Raw genomic sequence first — 16,072 nt, 5'->3', positions numbered from 1 at the left:
ACCAATCGTCATTTGTTTTTCAAACAGCTGATCCAACAATGACCGAAAAAAACCCGATTGTTCTCGAACTGACTATATTGCTAACAGTGACGACAGATCTATCAGTATTAAACACGTTCAGCTCACTTCGACACTGTTTATACAATTCAACACAGATAGCGAATATGAAATTTTCGTATGAATGGGTGGTTTATTTCAAACATGAGATTGGTTTTCAGGCCAGACAGGGACAACATTATCTAAAGCATAAAAAACTGTTATTTTCGCTGGTTGTATTAATGCATTGATAATTTACACATTGTGCAAATTTATCACTCAGGTTTACATATTCAGTACAACAAGTATGAAGTTATGGATGACCGAAATCGAGCCTTACACCAGGCGAGGTAACGCTTAACGAGGTAAAAAATACAGAAATAGGATGAAATTGGATCAGTCACTATACCATCTAGGCATCAGAAACAAAGTACACTGTAGTGATATTTTGTTACAATCAGACAAGGAATACCATGGATATTTTTAAGTAATGGTATATGATGGGCATGGGAGGCGGTGTTTTCGTAGACGCGGTGATTTCGTAACCCAACCGGCCTCCTGACTGCTTAGGGTGAAGAAATTCTACTAATGTGGACACGGTCGAGGGAGCGAGTGCTGACCAAATTGCAGCTTGGTTTCGTAATTAGACCGTTTGCGAGAAAAATCATTCTCTTCGCATCAGTGCCCCTTTAACCATCACCCCTAGAGGACATGGATGTATTCATTTACAACGAAGATTGACATAACTCCGCCTTCATTGGGCACTTCGGCGCAGGGACTTTTATATGTACCTGGTTTACGTAAATATATCTATTTAAACAATGAATTTGCTGTCAGAGCAAGTAAAATAAAAGCTCGGCCATAATCAACAGTACTGCCATCTGTCTTTCACTGTCAGACAATGGCCGATTTGCCACTGAAGCATGACACCATGGAGGAATTTCTTCACCCCGAAACGTCGCACCCATTGCAATAAAGTTGACTAGCCACTCCTTCATTATGGGGAAATGGACATCTGTCGCAAATACGCAGTTTCACCTTAATGCGACCAAAAGCAATAAGTACAAAATGCTACTCAGGACTCGGGACTGGACCTTGGGATTGCTAGACAGGTGACCGACGATCGCCTCCAAACTGCCGTCTCGACATTTACATGTAACATTGTTTGCGTGTTTGTTGCCGCTCTCAGCAACATTCGAGCAGCGGTCTGTAAATAATCAAGTCTGGCCCAGACAGTCAACTGATTGACGTCATGAGCATCGGTCTACGCAACTGGGATACGGGTCAAACAAGTCAGCGCGAATGACAACTACCCCGATCCTGTTAGTCGCTTCCCCGGTATAGTGGCCTCCTATGACAAGCATGGGATGCTGAAGACTAAGTCTAACAAGTCTAACCCGGATTCACGCGTTCAGCATATCCTGTTGAACGTGGACCAACTGACGGACTTCTGTATTATAAAAATAGCTGTCTCAACTTCTTGGGGCTGTGGGTTAGCCTAGTGCAAAAGAATGAAGATTTTTATGGATATCAACTTCTTTATGAGAGAACACAACGTTTCGGAGTTAATGCTTACTCCTTCATCAGGTGCATGATCCTATCATGCGTAATGTATCACCATTGGCTTCCATCCTTATCCCCAATGATGTACATCGTCCTTACCCCGTATCTGTGTTATGTAAACATATCCAATCAACTGTAATGCATTACCATTGGCTTCCATCATTGTTATCTTAACTATCGGCTTCCTATCAGTGCTTGTTTATACTACCTTTCGTTAACTCATTCCACTTGTTACTTTGTTATTGTTTTACCTGTACATATAAATACACCTCTGTATCCCTTTCTCAATCGCCTGATGAAGGAGTAAGCATTAACTCCGAAACGTTGTGTTCTCTCATAAAGAAGTTGATATCCATAAAAATCTTCATTCTTATGTATTTTCACTTCTAAATGACATTCAAAGACTTGAGCCTAGTGCAATTTGTGCAGCCCCTGTCTGGTGTCCCCGCCGCGATATTGCTGGAATATTGCCAAAGCGACGCAAAACCATACTCGCTCATTCCTGATTCGACGTTTCGGTATTGATCTTTATGTTGTTGTCAAACAAGTGTGACGCAAGACAACACATTACAGACTTATAAACATCTAACAGGAATGAGCGAAAACATTATCAGGGTATACTACATTCAGAGACGCCATCTGTAACAAGATCACATGTTTGTACCCATTAGGCCTATATCTCAGGTATTTATACTGTATTGTATTTGCCAATGTATTTGTCAACTAGCACCTCGAGAAAATAAGAAGGCGCGAAAAGGTTTAGTGACCATCACTAGCGAAAATTTAAAGGCGCGGAAATAAGACAGTTTACAATATATTAAAGGTATTAAGAACAGTTACTATATGTGTAACTGACATGCCACATCCCATGATCGTCAGGAATGAGAAAACAAACAAACAAAAACAACTATGATCTACCATCTTGCATTTGTGACCGATGATCACCCATGTCAGAGAGAGAGAGAGAGAGAGAGAGAGAGAGAGAGAGAGAGAGAAAGAGAGGTGGGAAAGTGGGATTCACACATATTGCACTCGTGCGGGGAATCGAACTCGGGTCTTCGCCGTGATTAGCAATACAAGGGTTACCCAAGGTTGTGTTTTATCGCCGGTATTGTTCACGTTATATGAAATACCAACCACTGCGCCTGTGGCTCCACTAGAACTGACACATATAAAAACCCCACTGACGGGACTAATAAGCCACTCAGAGGATCACCATCGTCTGATATCAAGAAGTTTATTAACATAATAAATAAAGTAATTATGTAAGCATAAACGTGAAGAAAACTAAGGAGTCGGTCACTGACTTACGCTCAAGACACAGTCATGCAGTTCTTAGTGAACCTATAGATATTGTTACATTACAAATAAGTACAAGTATCTCCAGTCTATGTAAACTTAGTCTTAGTAATGTATTATTCCTTACATTCCTCTACTGTAGAGGGTGAGTGAGTGAGTTTAGTTTTACGCCGCACTCAGCAATATTCCAGCTATATGGCGGCGGTCTGTAAATAATCGAGTCTGGATAAGACAATCCAGTGACCAAAAACATGAGCATCGATCTGCGCAATTGGGAACCGGTGACATGTGTCAGCCAAGTCAGCGAGCCCGACAACCCGAGAACGTTAGTCGCTTCTTACCATAAGCATATATAGTCGCCTTTTATGGCAAGCATGGATTGCTGAAGGCTAGAGGAATGTAACGAACATTACTAACCTGAAGTTTACTTAGACTGAAGTATCTCAGATGTTATAGACTCTAAACTTACCTGGAATTCAAACATTCATTACATTTCTGCTAACGGCCAACGAAGCGGCTTTTTCTACACAAACTTCATTCTTTCAGTGTCATTCCTAATATTGTATCCTTATCCAAAGTGATGTAACTTCCTGTTTCCATGAACGGTATGCAAGTCTGTCTACGGAAAAAAGGGAGAAGCAAATTGTCCTTTCAGCTAGCAAAATATGTAGTGCTCAATTTGACTATGTAACTACATGTACAGTATGAGAACACGCTGGAAATCGCCCCTACAGCTCTCAACAGAGACTTCAGTCTTCTTCTCTCGGCAGAAAAAGAACTACTGCAGTATTTTATCCATCGAAGTATAAGGTTCTTAAATGACATGATTTATTTATTCAAATATGATTTTTCTATTTCCCGTGTGTGTCATTATAAGGTAATAATTATCCTATGCTCTATCGTTTTAAGGTAAAATTTGTCCTACAATTGTACAAACACACGTGTTTGAGCTATTTGTGTTATAATGCGTATTTCCTATGAGTTTTTTGCAAATCTAATTCATGTGTGCCTCGCCTGCGATACTACACCATTTCTCTTTCACGTAATAAAATAAGTTATACTTTATAAACTCCTGTCAGCGATATCTTGAGGCCTTCTGCGCAGCTAAGCAATAACGAATAATTGGCCTACACGTGCTGTGGTAGAGCACGAACACGTCCATATGAGAATCTCGCGTTAAGTCTCGCGTGATCTGTCATGGCGTCGTAGCAGACTGCATTTGGTTCGTGGCAGAAACAATTTGCTGCAACAATGGATCTGGCTGTCAGTGACACAGGAATGACACTTGCCATCAACGCAGCTATGTCTGCGTGTGGCTTCCTGCTATGTTTAAACATAATTCCAAAATTTGGAAGCATGTTTATCAAAGCGAATCTGTTTGGTGTGGACATGAGTAAACGTTCTAAGGCCAAAGTGTGAGTATTCCTACAGCTGACGATAACGCGTGTTGTGTTGCATCAGCTGTCATTTCATTTCAGTGCTTTCACATAATCAATTTTCGGACAGGTCTGAGCAAACGAGTTGAAATTGATTTATCATGTGAACCCCGGCAGATTTAGTTGCACGAATATCCTAATATCACGAATATGTTGATAAAGTTTTGAGAAAGTAGCAGAGCTCTAGGTCTAGTTAAGCATCAAGGCAGGTTTCTTCCATTCTAAACAAACAAATATGTAACACAGTTGCAGAATATTTGGAATGAACTAATGAACACGTTCCATTATTTGTTCAGCATGTTTTTACATTTAACAAGGTCTAGGTTTTAGGTTTAGTTGAGTTTAATGTCGCATAAGCATTATTTCAGCCATATAGTGACATCATTAACAAGAAACGTATATAGTAGGATATTGTCGGATGATAGATGTTTCTAACGTCATACATTTATTGTAGCTCGCACTGTAATGAACCATAACAAAGATATTGTAAATTGTTTGTGCTTATGATAGAGTTATCATCATTTTTGTTTGTACTATAATCAAGATATCAGATAAGGCTGTTAAGTGTCCAAATTCTCCTAATGTGATGATACAAGAACATCCCACTGTGTCGGGGATGATGGCAGTAACAGTAAGTGTTAGTAAGGTGCAACTAACTAAAAATATCCTCTGATGGGATACAAGGATTTGCAAGATTGTAATGATAGGTCAGTGGGTTGGCGACTTTAACCAAAGTGTTACTGTGACAATATCCAACAAAATATCAGTTTTAGTGTTAAACATAAACAGTTACATCTACTTCTTTAATAGATCACTCTGTATACATAAATAAATGGATTTTTTTCTTTTTTTTCTGTATTAAGAGACCTCATGGAGACATGCCAGCTCAAGAGTCATCAGTTTGATTACTCAATTTATGAACATCACAGTTATAACCACACAACAATCAACACGAGCCATAACCTACCCACACTGCACTCTTTGCACTCGAATTGCACATGAATATGTTTTCAACTGTTACTACCATACCTATATGTTTTTAATCTCATGAGTTTAATTTCATATATTCTATGTGATAGTAACATAAGTATGTCATGTTTTTCATGTTGTGCTTGTATTAGGTTATACCTGACATTTACATGAAAATGTATACTTCGCTTTCAGGCCAGAGGCACTGGGTGTGATATGTGGAGCTGTGTTCTTGATTGTCATGTTCCTCTTCATACCCGTCCCCTTCTACAAGCACCTGTCGGACACCGACTCTGCCAAGTTCCCCTATCATGAGGTAATGGTTATCACTAAGAAGGTTGAGTTAGGAGAGTGGTTAGGTGGGTGAGCATGTTCACATTTTGATGCCTCTGGGTTACTGGGTCTTCAGTCCAGACCCACACTGATGGACATGGAGCATGCAGACATGTAGCAAGGAACTCCGTTATAAATCTGCTTCTGGTGAATGATACCAGGTAGAATGAGATCATCATCATTCCTGTTGTCGTTGAACATCCAGCAGGCATATGATCTCATTCATTATACAGGATCATAAGGATGTTTTCACTTATCCCTTGTGTTTTTAGCACTTCAGTTCTTTGATTTGGTGTCTAACCAAGGCATAAGTGATGATGAAATATATGATCATTGGTGAGAATTTGTGTGCAATAATATGATGAAGTGTGACAATGGAAAACATCAGTCCAGGAAGGCTGTATCAGTGTATGATCTGTTACCTTTTTAATGCGGTATTAAAATGTGATAAGAGGATTTTTTATATTATTTATATGAAGAAAGAATGCTCATTATGTGTTGTTTTGATATCAAATTAATTATCAGTTCATAGCTACTTCTTTAAATGAAAGATTTATAAGAAAATATAAGCTGCTCCTAACACTGTTTCAGTATGTGGAGTTTATAGCAGCCCTCCTGTCTATCTGCTGCATGATATTTCTGGGATTTGCTGACGATGTCCTGGACCTGAAGTGGCGACACAAGCTGCTACTGCCGACGATGGCATCCCTACCCCTACTGATGGTGTACTTTGTCAACTTCAATTCTACAACCATCATTGTACCCAAACCTCTCAGGTTGTTGCTCGGGTATGATGTCAACTTAGGTAAGACATGGCATTAGCTTTACATTCATTGTCATGGTCAGTCCAACATCTGGTCCTGCATACAGTGCTCAGGTCACAAATCAGGTGAACTTAAGCACTTAAGGTAGTGAAAAGTAGTTGAATATGTGTCTGTGGTCAGCAGCTGAGTTTCTTAGAGTTTCTAGGGCACTGACCTTGTGCCACATATGAAGCACATGCAGCACTGTGGCTCTGTGGGAATGCCTGTGTTTGCCCAGCAGTAAATGGGTACCCAGTAGGCTCAACGATTAGGATACAAATGACCTGATAATAGAGATGTTCTTTGAGCATGCTTTAAGGTGTGTGTTTGGCACATTATAAATAGACAGACATATTATCATATGGCTCATCATGAGATTATCTGATGCTCTGTCATCATAATTCATGTTGTAAGTATGTACAGTGACACCTACCTAAACCAGCACCTGAACTGAAACAAAGCCAATTCAGACAGGATGCCGGATTAGATAGTGACGATCAGATTCCAATATGGTTGCCATTTACACTTGTCAATTTCTCTTTATCTCTCTAACACCTAAGTGACTGATTAGTCAATATAACTATTGCCTATTTAGTTACCTTGTGACACATATCACTTACTTGGAAAAAGCTAATCCAATCTCCCAGGTTTATAAAGCTTAACGACTGTAATCCTAGGAGCATTTGATTCACGTCCCTTTGATTATCTAGCCTTCAGAGAGGAGTGTATTGGATTAAGGGACCTTGACTGGACTGCTCATACAGGTTTTGACAGTGTTCCAGATTAGACTGGTGCCAGTATTGGCAGGTTTCACAGTGCTACATTTTCTGAATGAAAACTGCAATTGTTACCTCTATGAAAGCCTACTTTTCTTATGTTGCATGTTATGGTTATAAGGATTCATGAAATGGTCAGTGCCTCTTGATGCTGTTGGACAACTGATACCAGTAAGAAATTCAAGGATCATGTCAAGTGATATTACTTATTAACTTTACAGTTATATTTTCTGAAAGTACAAGAGGTGTCAAACTACTTTAAAATTACTGACACCTACACATGAAATATGTCTTGATTTCTGTTCATTATGTTTGATGATCCTTTACTGTGATGATCCATGAAGGTGAAGGGTAGAATAGGCTATAGCAACCCATGCTTGCCATAAATGGTGACTATGATTGTCGTAAGAGACGACTAACGAAATCAGGGTGCTCAGGCCCATTGACTGGGTCGGCATATATCGGTTCCCAGTTGTGCAGATTGATACTCATGCTATTGACCTCTGGATTATCTGATCCAGACTCCATTATTTACAGACCACCAGCATGCAGCTGGAATATTGCTGAATGCAGCGTGAACCTAAACTCACTCACTCACTTTAGTGTGATAGCATTGACTTTTCCTGTACTGAGCATTATGTTGCAGTCCTCCTGCTGGAATATGTACAGTATTACTGATTATATATAAACTACACAGAATTGCTATACTATGTATGTGATCCACAGGGTTGCTGTACTATGTTTACATGGGGATGCTAGCTGTGTTTTGCACTAATGCAATCAACATTTTGTCTGGAGTCAATGGCTTGGAGGTTGGACAATCCTGGGTCATCGCGATTTCTGTACTCATCCATAACTTCATAGAGCTCTCAGGTAAATCACACGGATACTATGCCACATCCACAATAAGCCATAAATTCTATGTCTTGTTGGGTAACTGTGTCTGAATGAACCTCTTTTGAATATATCATTCTCTGAATGCAAGAGTAGGCCTCATAAAACTGTTCATCATATTAGCAGGTTGATGGTGGAACCCATTTTATACGACAACATCCTATTTTCGTCCTTTTTTGAAATCTTTTGCTTGGTTTCTACATTCAGATTTCAAGCTAGTGAATTATTTTGTGGGCTGCTAACTTTTAGTGATAGCTAGCCCCATTGGCTATCCAATTAGAAAGCTAATTTGCACACAGGATATATATGTTCATGATGTTCTATTTGTCATTGCAGGAGATTACCAGTCAAACCATGTTTTCTCCATGTATTTCATAATGCCTTTCTTTGGAGTGTGTTCAGCACTGCTATATCACAACTGGTGAGTTTGTAAACATAAACACAAAGATGATTTGTTCCTTGAATAATCACAGTTCTCAATGTAAAAAGCAGTGGTGTATATCTGACATAATGACATGCTGTCAACCTTGTTGACATACCTGACTACCAGTCCTGGTCATCTCTTGATGAGTATAAAGGCTGCTGTTGTTGCTGCAGACCATTGCAGTTTGCAGCAAGTCGTAGCATTTTGGTCAATATGAGATTATATGAAAAACTAGCAATCTGTCCATCTGATAATAACACACCCACACATTCATACACACACTACACCATGCTACATCACACCACTCAGCCACCACCACACATCACACCATGCAACACCATGCCACACCATCCACTTTCTTTTCTTTCATATGTAGCCTTTCATTGTTTTTCCCCAGGTACCCATCAAGAGTCTTTGTCGGCGACACTTTCTGCTACTTTGCTGGGATGACATTTGCAGTTGTCGCCATCCTTGGACACTTCAGCAAAACCATGCTTCTCTTCTTTGTCCCCCAAGTCTTCAACTTCATATACTCTGTGCCACAGTTGTTTAAACTGGTTCCATGTCCTCGGCATCGCTTACCCAAGTAGGTAGTATATGGCTGAGAGAGACTGTTACACGGTTGTAAGCTGTGCAGATATTTGAATCAGATATAGTCACATTCAGTGGAATGCAGTGAGAGGTGTGTGTGGATCCCCTTCATCCCCTTCCACACTCTTCTTTTCCAGAACACTTGCGATATGTACATATATACATTGTTTTGATTATTGTTGGTTCTAAATATGTACTAACTGCAACACCTAACTAAATCATTTCAAAACAAACACAACTACAAAATTTCTGGTCTTGTTAGAAACAATGTTTAATAACCAGTCATTGAGGATGAGTTATAAATTATATCATCTCTCCTATGTAGAGTGTATGAAATAAGGCTTATCTGATGGACCAAGACATGCTAGATTTCTGTCAGACGATCTTAATTTACAGCATTTAGCCTGATGGTCTGGCAAAATTTTTAGTTAAATTCATGTTGGACTGCTAACATTTTGAAGTTACCAGCCCTGATGTTAGGTTGGGTTTTTGACTTATTTCATACGCTGCTAAGCAGCCACGTATCCATTGTACTTCAGGTATGACCCCAAGTCTGATAAAGTTGGGATGAGTTACACAACCTTCAAAAAGGGTGACCTTCACCCTGTTGGTGACCTTTGTCTGAAGGTACTGAGGTCGCTGTTCCTGGTAGAGGTGAAGCACAGCCAGGGGGAAGACGGGGAGTTGACCGAGTGCAACAACTTGACTCTCAACAACCTCATCCTCAAGTTTATGGGACCTCTACATGAGAGGACACTTGTTATAATAATTCTGTGTTTTCAAGTGAGTGTAACTTTAGCTCCCTCAAATAACTTCCCAAACCATGTGTTGTTTGACTTTATGATGATATATCTACTGTCTTGTAATTGTGTATTTATACAAAGGTTAGGACAGGGGAAACATAATTGCTTAGATACAGATAGTTTATGATGTTGTCACAAGCTGAAACATGTTTCACCCACAGGATCCAGATCCAAAAAGTTTCTACAACAATTTCACAAATATTCAAATATATCTCTATATCAGAAAAAGACAAGTAGTAGTGATATTTATGTTATTACAGTAGGGCTGGGATGAGTATCTCGGATACCCGGGATGGGTGGGTGATGAGTTGGACCCGGGTATCCGTCTCTGTACCTGGACCCTGACTAATAGATTCAACAATGAAATGTGTTATTCTGTCATGATAAATATTGTGTATTGTCTTGAACATTAGGACATAATTTACAGTTGTTTCTTTTATATATAATACATAGTTAAGATATTGAAAAATGAGATATTGAAATTTTAGCTTCAGAGCTGAAGAATATGTTGCCCTTTCTTGCAAATTTGATGTCAGGAATTAACATAACGGATATTCAGATAGGGTAGGGTAGTAGGGGATGGTTTACCCAGACAGGAAGTTTGGGCCAATTACAGCCCTAAAGTTCAGTGTGTGGTCAGTTTCCAACTCACGACATCAGTATGTGTCATTTAGATTTGTTAGAAGCTGCAGTTTTAAAGAGGATTTCATGGTTTAACCTTTAGGAATTTTTATTGCAATATTGGTTGGATGATATTTCACTCCCTCACATACATATTGCTGTTTTTGTTTCAGGTATTTTGCAGCGCTGTTGCATTTCTCATCCGATATCAGCTGTCAAGATTGTTTTATGATTCATGAATCAAGCCATGATTCATCAGTTGTTATGTTTGTTTTGCTTGTATTGTTATGATTTGGAGGTGGCTTTCACAACATCATCTGACTGCAACATAGTGTTGATTATTGTCAAACATATTTATTACAAAAGTAGTTTAGATGATAATGGTAAAATTGCTGTTGTGCCATTGCGATGCGTGTCTGAGAAAATACACCTCCTATCTATGTTGTTTTCTTTTGTTTTTCTTTTTTCAGTTTTATTTAATGGTTCACTAAAGTACTTTTTCAGAACCATAGGGGTTCAGTTATAATGGAACCAAGAAGTGGCGACAGTAAGATGTTCACCATGATATCCATGTAACCAGTGTTTATAGCATTGTGTCAGTTGCATGTCTATGATGAATTACCGGAATAGAGTCGCGATAGGCTGTAATGTTACAAAAGCTGTGTGCATTGTCAGTTTCTACTACTGGAGGTGGAGTGAGATAAAAGTACAAAAATAAATGAACCAAGAGAAAAGGATCTTTTCATGTTGGACAAAGTTTTCTTCCCAGTTCTTCATATATGAAAATCAAAAAGGTATTTTCTTTTCATGTTTCAGTGGGCAGATAGATAATGTATGTGAGATTAAGCTTTTTTGTCTGATTTACATGGGGCATGATGAATTGGATAGTGATTGATAGCTTGAGCATCCTCTAGCAGCATCAGGGTATAATTCTACACTGGAGATACGGGCTGCATATGTTCCAATCTTATTCTGCTGTAGACCACATCACTGCTGTATGCAGAGGCAGATCCAGGTTTGAAAAGGGGGATAACTGCTGCTGGTTGTTAGTGTCAGTAAATGTAAAATTATATGTTTAATATTTCAAAGGTTGCACACTTTAGTGATTGTTTTGACAATCTGGAGTATAATGTTTGATTGAGTTACTCTTACAGGTTTGTGTCTGTGACTGAAACAGCACAGTGAATGGATTTGTGTGCACAGATTTACATGGCAATTGTCTTAATGAATTGTCTTTTTATGTTAGGAGTGAGTTGGGCTTGATGCCTTGTGAACAGTATTCTCATATCACAACAGGTCAGCTTTAGGAGTAATGATGAACATGTGACATTTGATGTGAGTATAATCTACAACACATTCAACAGTCCAGGACAAATTCTGAAGATTTTTTTTATAGTATAGTCTCTTACACAAATTAGTGAAAAACATTTGGGGTTATAAAGACTGATCTTGCCACCCATGTGTCCCCCTCAGAACTTCATTTCACTAGATGATTTTCCCTAACACTATTGAAATATGGAGTTACTATAGACTCAGCACTACCAACATATTGCTGAATGGGGGCTTGGTCTCTCTGTTTTTACACATCTAGCTCATAACTATGTTTTATTTGTCTTTGTATCATGAAACTGTACACTTTGTGTTTTAATAACTCCCTTGTTTCTGTTTTTGACACAAGAAAGAATGAGTTCAAATATCAATAATCTGATTAAGAATACGTACTAATCTGGTCAAGTTGGTATTAACAGACTGAAGTTTGTAATAACTTAGCAGACACATTGGGCATGTGTGGAGTTTTCTATATATCTCTCCACCCTTGAATAGTCTGAACAGATACCTACAGTGTTTGTACAAAGAAACTGTGGACCAGAAATGATATTGTTTAGAGGAATGATCATTCAACGCAGGTCTCAAAAAGAATCTTTCTACTCTTGATGTTTTTATCTAGTGGCAATTATTGAATACTTATTGATCAGCCCTAAAATGTGAAGCCTGCCTTCAGATTTTGTGTTCAAGAGTTCTTACACTTCTAAAGAGGCTTGGAGCCCGGCAAGCAAGCATTTGTCTAGTTATCTGCAACTGTAAACTCCAATCATGTGACATACAGACTCAAACAAAGTTGCAGCACTTTCAGTGTTGTCCTACACCATACTAATCTGTCATGGCTGATTTGCATTCCAACACACTGCCTTCCATATATTGGTGGTTTTTTTACTTATTTACTTATTTTGTCTAATATGTAATATGATGAAGCCTCTGTCTTGTAATAAGTTTAGAGACTCTCACATGATGCTGTTTACGTAGCCACCTTGAGTGAATATTGAGTTAAATTGTCTCAGCACTTTGTGGGTTTAATGGTACTGTGTTGAAAGCCCAAATTTAATTGTTTGTACAGAGGAATAGATCCTACAATGTACCATGGGGTATATGCTGATTTCTTAAGGAACAATTATTTCAGTTGTGTATGAGTTCATTCACTCAAAAGTATATGTGCTAAAAAATCTTACCCCTTTTCATACAGTTGTTTGGTTCTTTTGTCTTTTATCTAATATAATTTGTTATTTACATCCTCACCCAATACTTCTGTAGGTGAGCTCAGGTACCTGTGGTGTTGTGGTTGTCAATGTTCAGGGATACCATGTTGTACATGGTTCCCACCCATAGCTGAGTCTGGATGTGTGTGTCGATGTTGAAATTTAGTGGAAATAGGATGTAGCTACACTGTAGATGTGTGTATGTTGATGTTGAATACTTAATGTGATCACAGCTCAAGAGTTTTCAGGTATCTGGACTCAGAACAATCAAAATTAGACATAGATGCTTTTCCTTGAGGGATTCTTTTATTTGGTTAGTTATATTTTTTTCTGTTTATTTTCAACCAGATGAAATTGAAAATTACTTCAGTAGTTTCCTGTCCTCAACAGTATACCATGTCTTGATCACTGGGTTATGTGGTCCAGACTCGATTATTGCCTGACTGCTGTCATATAGCTGGAATATTGCTGATAGTGGCATGAAACAATAAACAAACATTACAACCAGAGTTTGATACCCACATTTTGACAAGACTCTAGGTGACTGGGTCAGGAGGTGTAGTATGTATCATTTGTCAGTTTGTACTTGAAAGATTTAAGATAATATCCCCTCTATAGTAAGTAAAATGTTTATTTAAGTTTAGCAATTGTTGTGTATATGGTTTAGTAATATAGATGAAGAAGGTTACATTATATGGTCCTGTCCCCTGTTCAGCAGGGCAATGTAACAGGCTCCCTTCAACTTCCAACAGGTGTTCTAGCTGTAAACTCACTTCCTGTAATGGGCTCATCGTGTCAATTGATCAGGTGACAGAAACACAATATTCGGAATTAGTGGTTGTACAAGATTGTGGTGCTGATGAGCTTGATTTGTTATTCAGGGATGCGCTCTGCAATATTCCAGCTCTTTGGTGAGGGTCTGTAAGTAATACAGGGTCAAACAATTTAGTGATTAATATAATGAGCAACAATCCACATCATTGGGATAGGGGGGCACACTGTCAACCAAGTCCCAACCTGATCCTCCTATCACAGGCCCTGTTCCACATAGTGATCTTGCCACAACTGTGACTATTGTTAGTCTGTGTGAGGCATGTCAGGTATGTTCCATGTTGCCCTGAAATCAGGGTTTCCCAAAAAGTCCAGCTAGACCATGGGGCTGGTTAGAAAAACGTACCAGCCCTAACCCAACCTTACCTGCCCACAAAATATCTTCATAGATACATGTCTAACTTATAACCCAACCATCAGGCAGGTTGAGTATCTGGCAGTCCATGCTGAAAATAAATGGTCCCAGGTGGTCAGGCAGGTATTTTAAATGCTGGCCGTAAACCTGAAAAGGTGCAGGTCCAAAGGACACAGAAACATGAAAGCTGGAAACAAAATCTGTGGGTCTGAGTGGTTTTCAGTCAACTTCAAGTTTAATTTCAAATGCTCGGTATGATCACATCAGTGCTTTTCACAAGGGCAATGGACAATGACAATGATCAGTGATGATGATAATGACAACAATTATGATGAGGATAATGACCACTGTGTGTGACAGTTTAGGCATGGACCCTGTGTCTGTAATAGATCAGTTGAGTTTTCATTCATTTATAGTTTCACAAGAACCAGCCTCTTCCCTTACCCACAAACCGATCAGTTTATGAGTATCAAATGTTTTAGTAGTCTCTATTTATGGAAGAAATACAGTAAAGTATACTAAATTTATTCATAACAATATTATTTCTATGCTGAAGATGTGTCATTATGTTTATCGCTGTACATGTTTTGCTAATAAAATTAACACAGATTTAATCTTTCTTCTCACATGCTTTTGTGGAAATGGCAGCCTTGAAGGTTTTCAGGGGGAGAATAATGTCCCTTGACCATTCCAGGATTGCATGGTAGTGCACCCTAGGCACTTGTGTCTCGTGCACAGCTGCAGACATCTTGTTAAGTCTGTTTAAGAAACCAAAATCATTGATATCCCTGTCCACAAAGAAATTTCGGATATAATCAAGGCCTGTCACATATCACAGACCTCCTTGTAATGTCTACAGTGAGATCAATCACATAATGTCACATGTCACAGATCTCCATATGGCTTCAACAGAGAGAGCACTCGTATGATCAAAGCCTGTCAGATATCAGATCTCCATGTAATGTCATCAGTGAGACCTCTCATATAATCAAAGCCTGTCACATATCACAGATCTTGTGGTGTCTCCATGTAATGTCTACTCTGAGTATTGATATCTTGCCCAACCTTTTTAGCAACAATCAGGCGTAAGGCGGGACTATTCTTTTTTGATAATCGTAGCTAAGATCCCCGCAAGTTTATGTCTCAAATTACAACCTGCCATCAGGTCCTAGTTGTCATTATACAACTGCACTCAGCGACATTCCACCCATGTACTATCGGTTCTTGCATAACTGAACTTGTAACCAAAATCCAGTGATTGATGTCATGAGCAATGACATGCACACACTGCATGAAATATGGCATGCATCATCCAGGGCATCAAGCTTGAATGTCCAATCCTTACAGATGCTTTAAGTGGAAAAAGGGGTTAGTGAATAGCTAGGTGTCAGACTGTGATGGGTGGAGAAATATGACGGATAGTTAACAGAGGTGGGTGGGTAGCTGTTCATTGATTTGTCTCCAGCAGCATGGTATGGTCAACACGAAGAAGAAAAACCTACTGAGTGAAGCAGTCATAAAATATTATTGACCTTGGCGGAACCCTTCGCACACGAAACAGAAGAGGTCTTCATTCTGCCGTCTGAATCACAACACGACTCTAATGTTATAACATTCCGATCAAGTCTTCATTCTGTCGCTTGATGAAGCATGCACTTCGCCGAAATCGCCGCCATTAAAAGAATCCTCACGAAGTGTAACAATCTAATCTAGATCTCCAACAGCTCTTCAAAATTCCACACCAAAAGGCAAAATCACCGTGAAATCGGTGAAGGCGAGAGTGATGAAATGACAAGTAACAATT

At 39.0% G+C, this 16,072-nt stretch overlaps 1 protein-coding gene across 1 annotated transcript; it reads left to right on the top strand.

Annotated features, from left to right (window-relative positions):
• Positions 1-4,065: 4,065 nt before the first annotated feature.
• Positions 4,066-14,882, top strand: LOC137287342 (UDP-N-acetylglucosamine--dolichyl-phosphate N-acetylglucosaminephosphotransferase-like). The gene is made up of 8 exons (XM_067819597.1): positions 4,066-4,313; positions 5,499-5,619; positions 6,228-6,441; positions 7,942-8,088; positions 8,446-8,530; positions 8,931-9,119; positions 9,664-9,907; positions 10,722-14,882. The coding sequence occupies exons 1-8, from the start codon at positions 4,150-4,152 to the stop codon at positions 10,785-10,787; spliced, it is 1,230 nt and encodes a 409-aa protein (XP_067675698.1). The 5' UTR covers positions 4,066-4,149; the 3' UTR covers positions 10,788-14,882.
• The last annotated feature ends 1,190 nt before the right edge of the window (positions 14,883-16,072 follow it).

Source organism: Haliotis asinina, chromosome 1, assembly GCF_037392515.1.
Source record: "Haliotis asinina isolate JCU_RB_2024 chromosome 1, JCU_Hal_asi_v2, whole genome shotgun sequence".
Taxonomy (NCBI): Eukaryota; Metazoa; Mollusca; class Gastropoda; order Lepetellida; family Haliotidae; genus Haliotis; species Haliotis asinina.
Note: the sequence above shows the minus strand (reverse complement) of the source record. Positions and strands in the feature narration are given on the sequence as shown.

Excerpts from the sequence above, each read along its gene's own strand:
- LOC137287342 (XM_067819597.1), top strand. The coding sequence starts at position 4,150 with ATGGATCTGGCTGTCAGTGACACAGGAATGACACTTGCCATCAACGCA. Across the intron at positions 4,314-5,498 it reads AAACGTTCTAAGGCCAAAGT|GCCAGAGGCACTGGGTGTGA; the intron begins GTGAGTATTCCT and ends CTTCGCTTTCAG. Across the intron at positions 6,442-7,941 it reads CGGGTATGATGTCAACTTAG|GGTTGCTGTACTATGTTTAC; the intron begins GTAAGACATGGC and ends TGTGATCCACAG.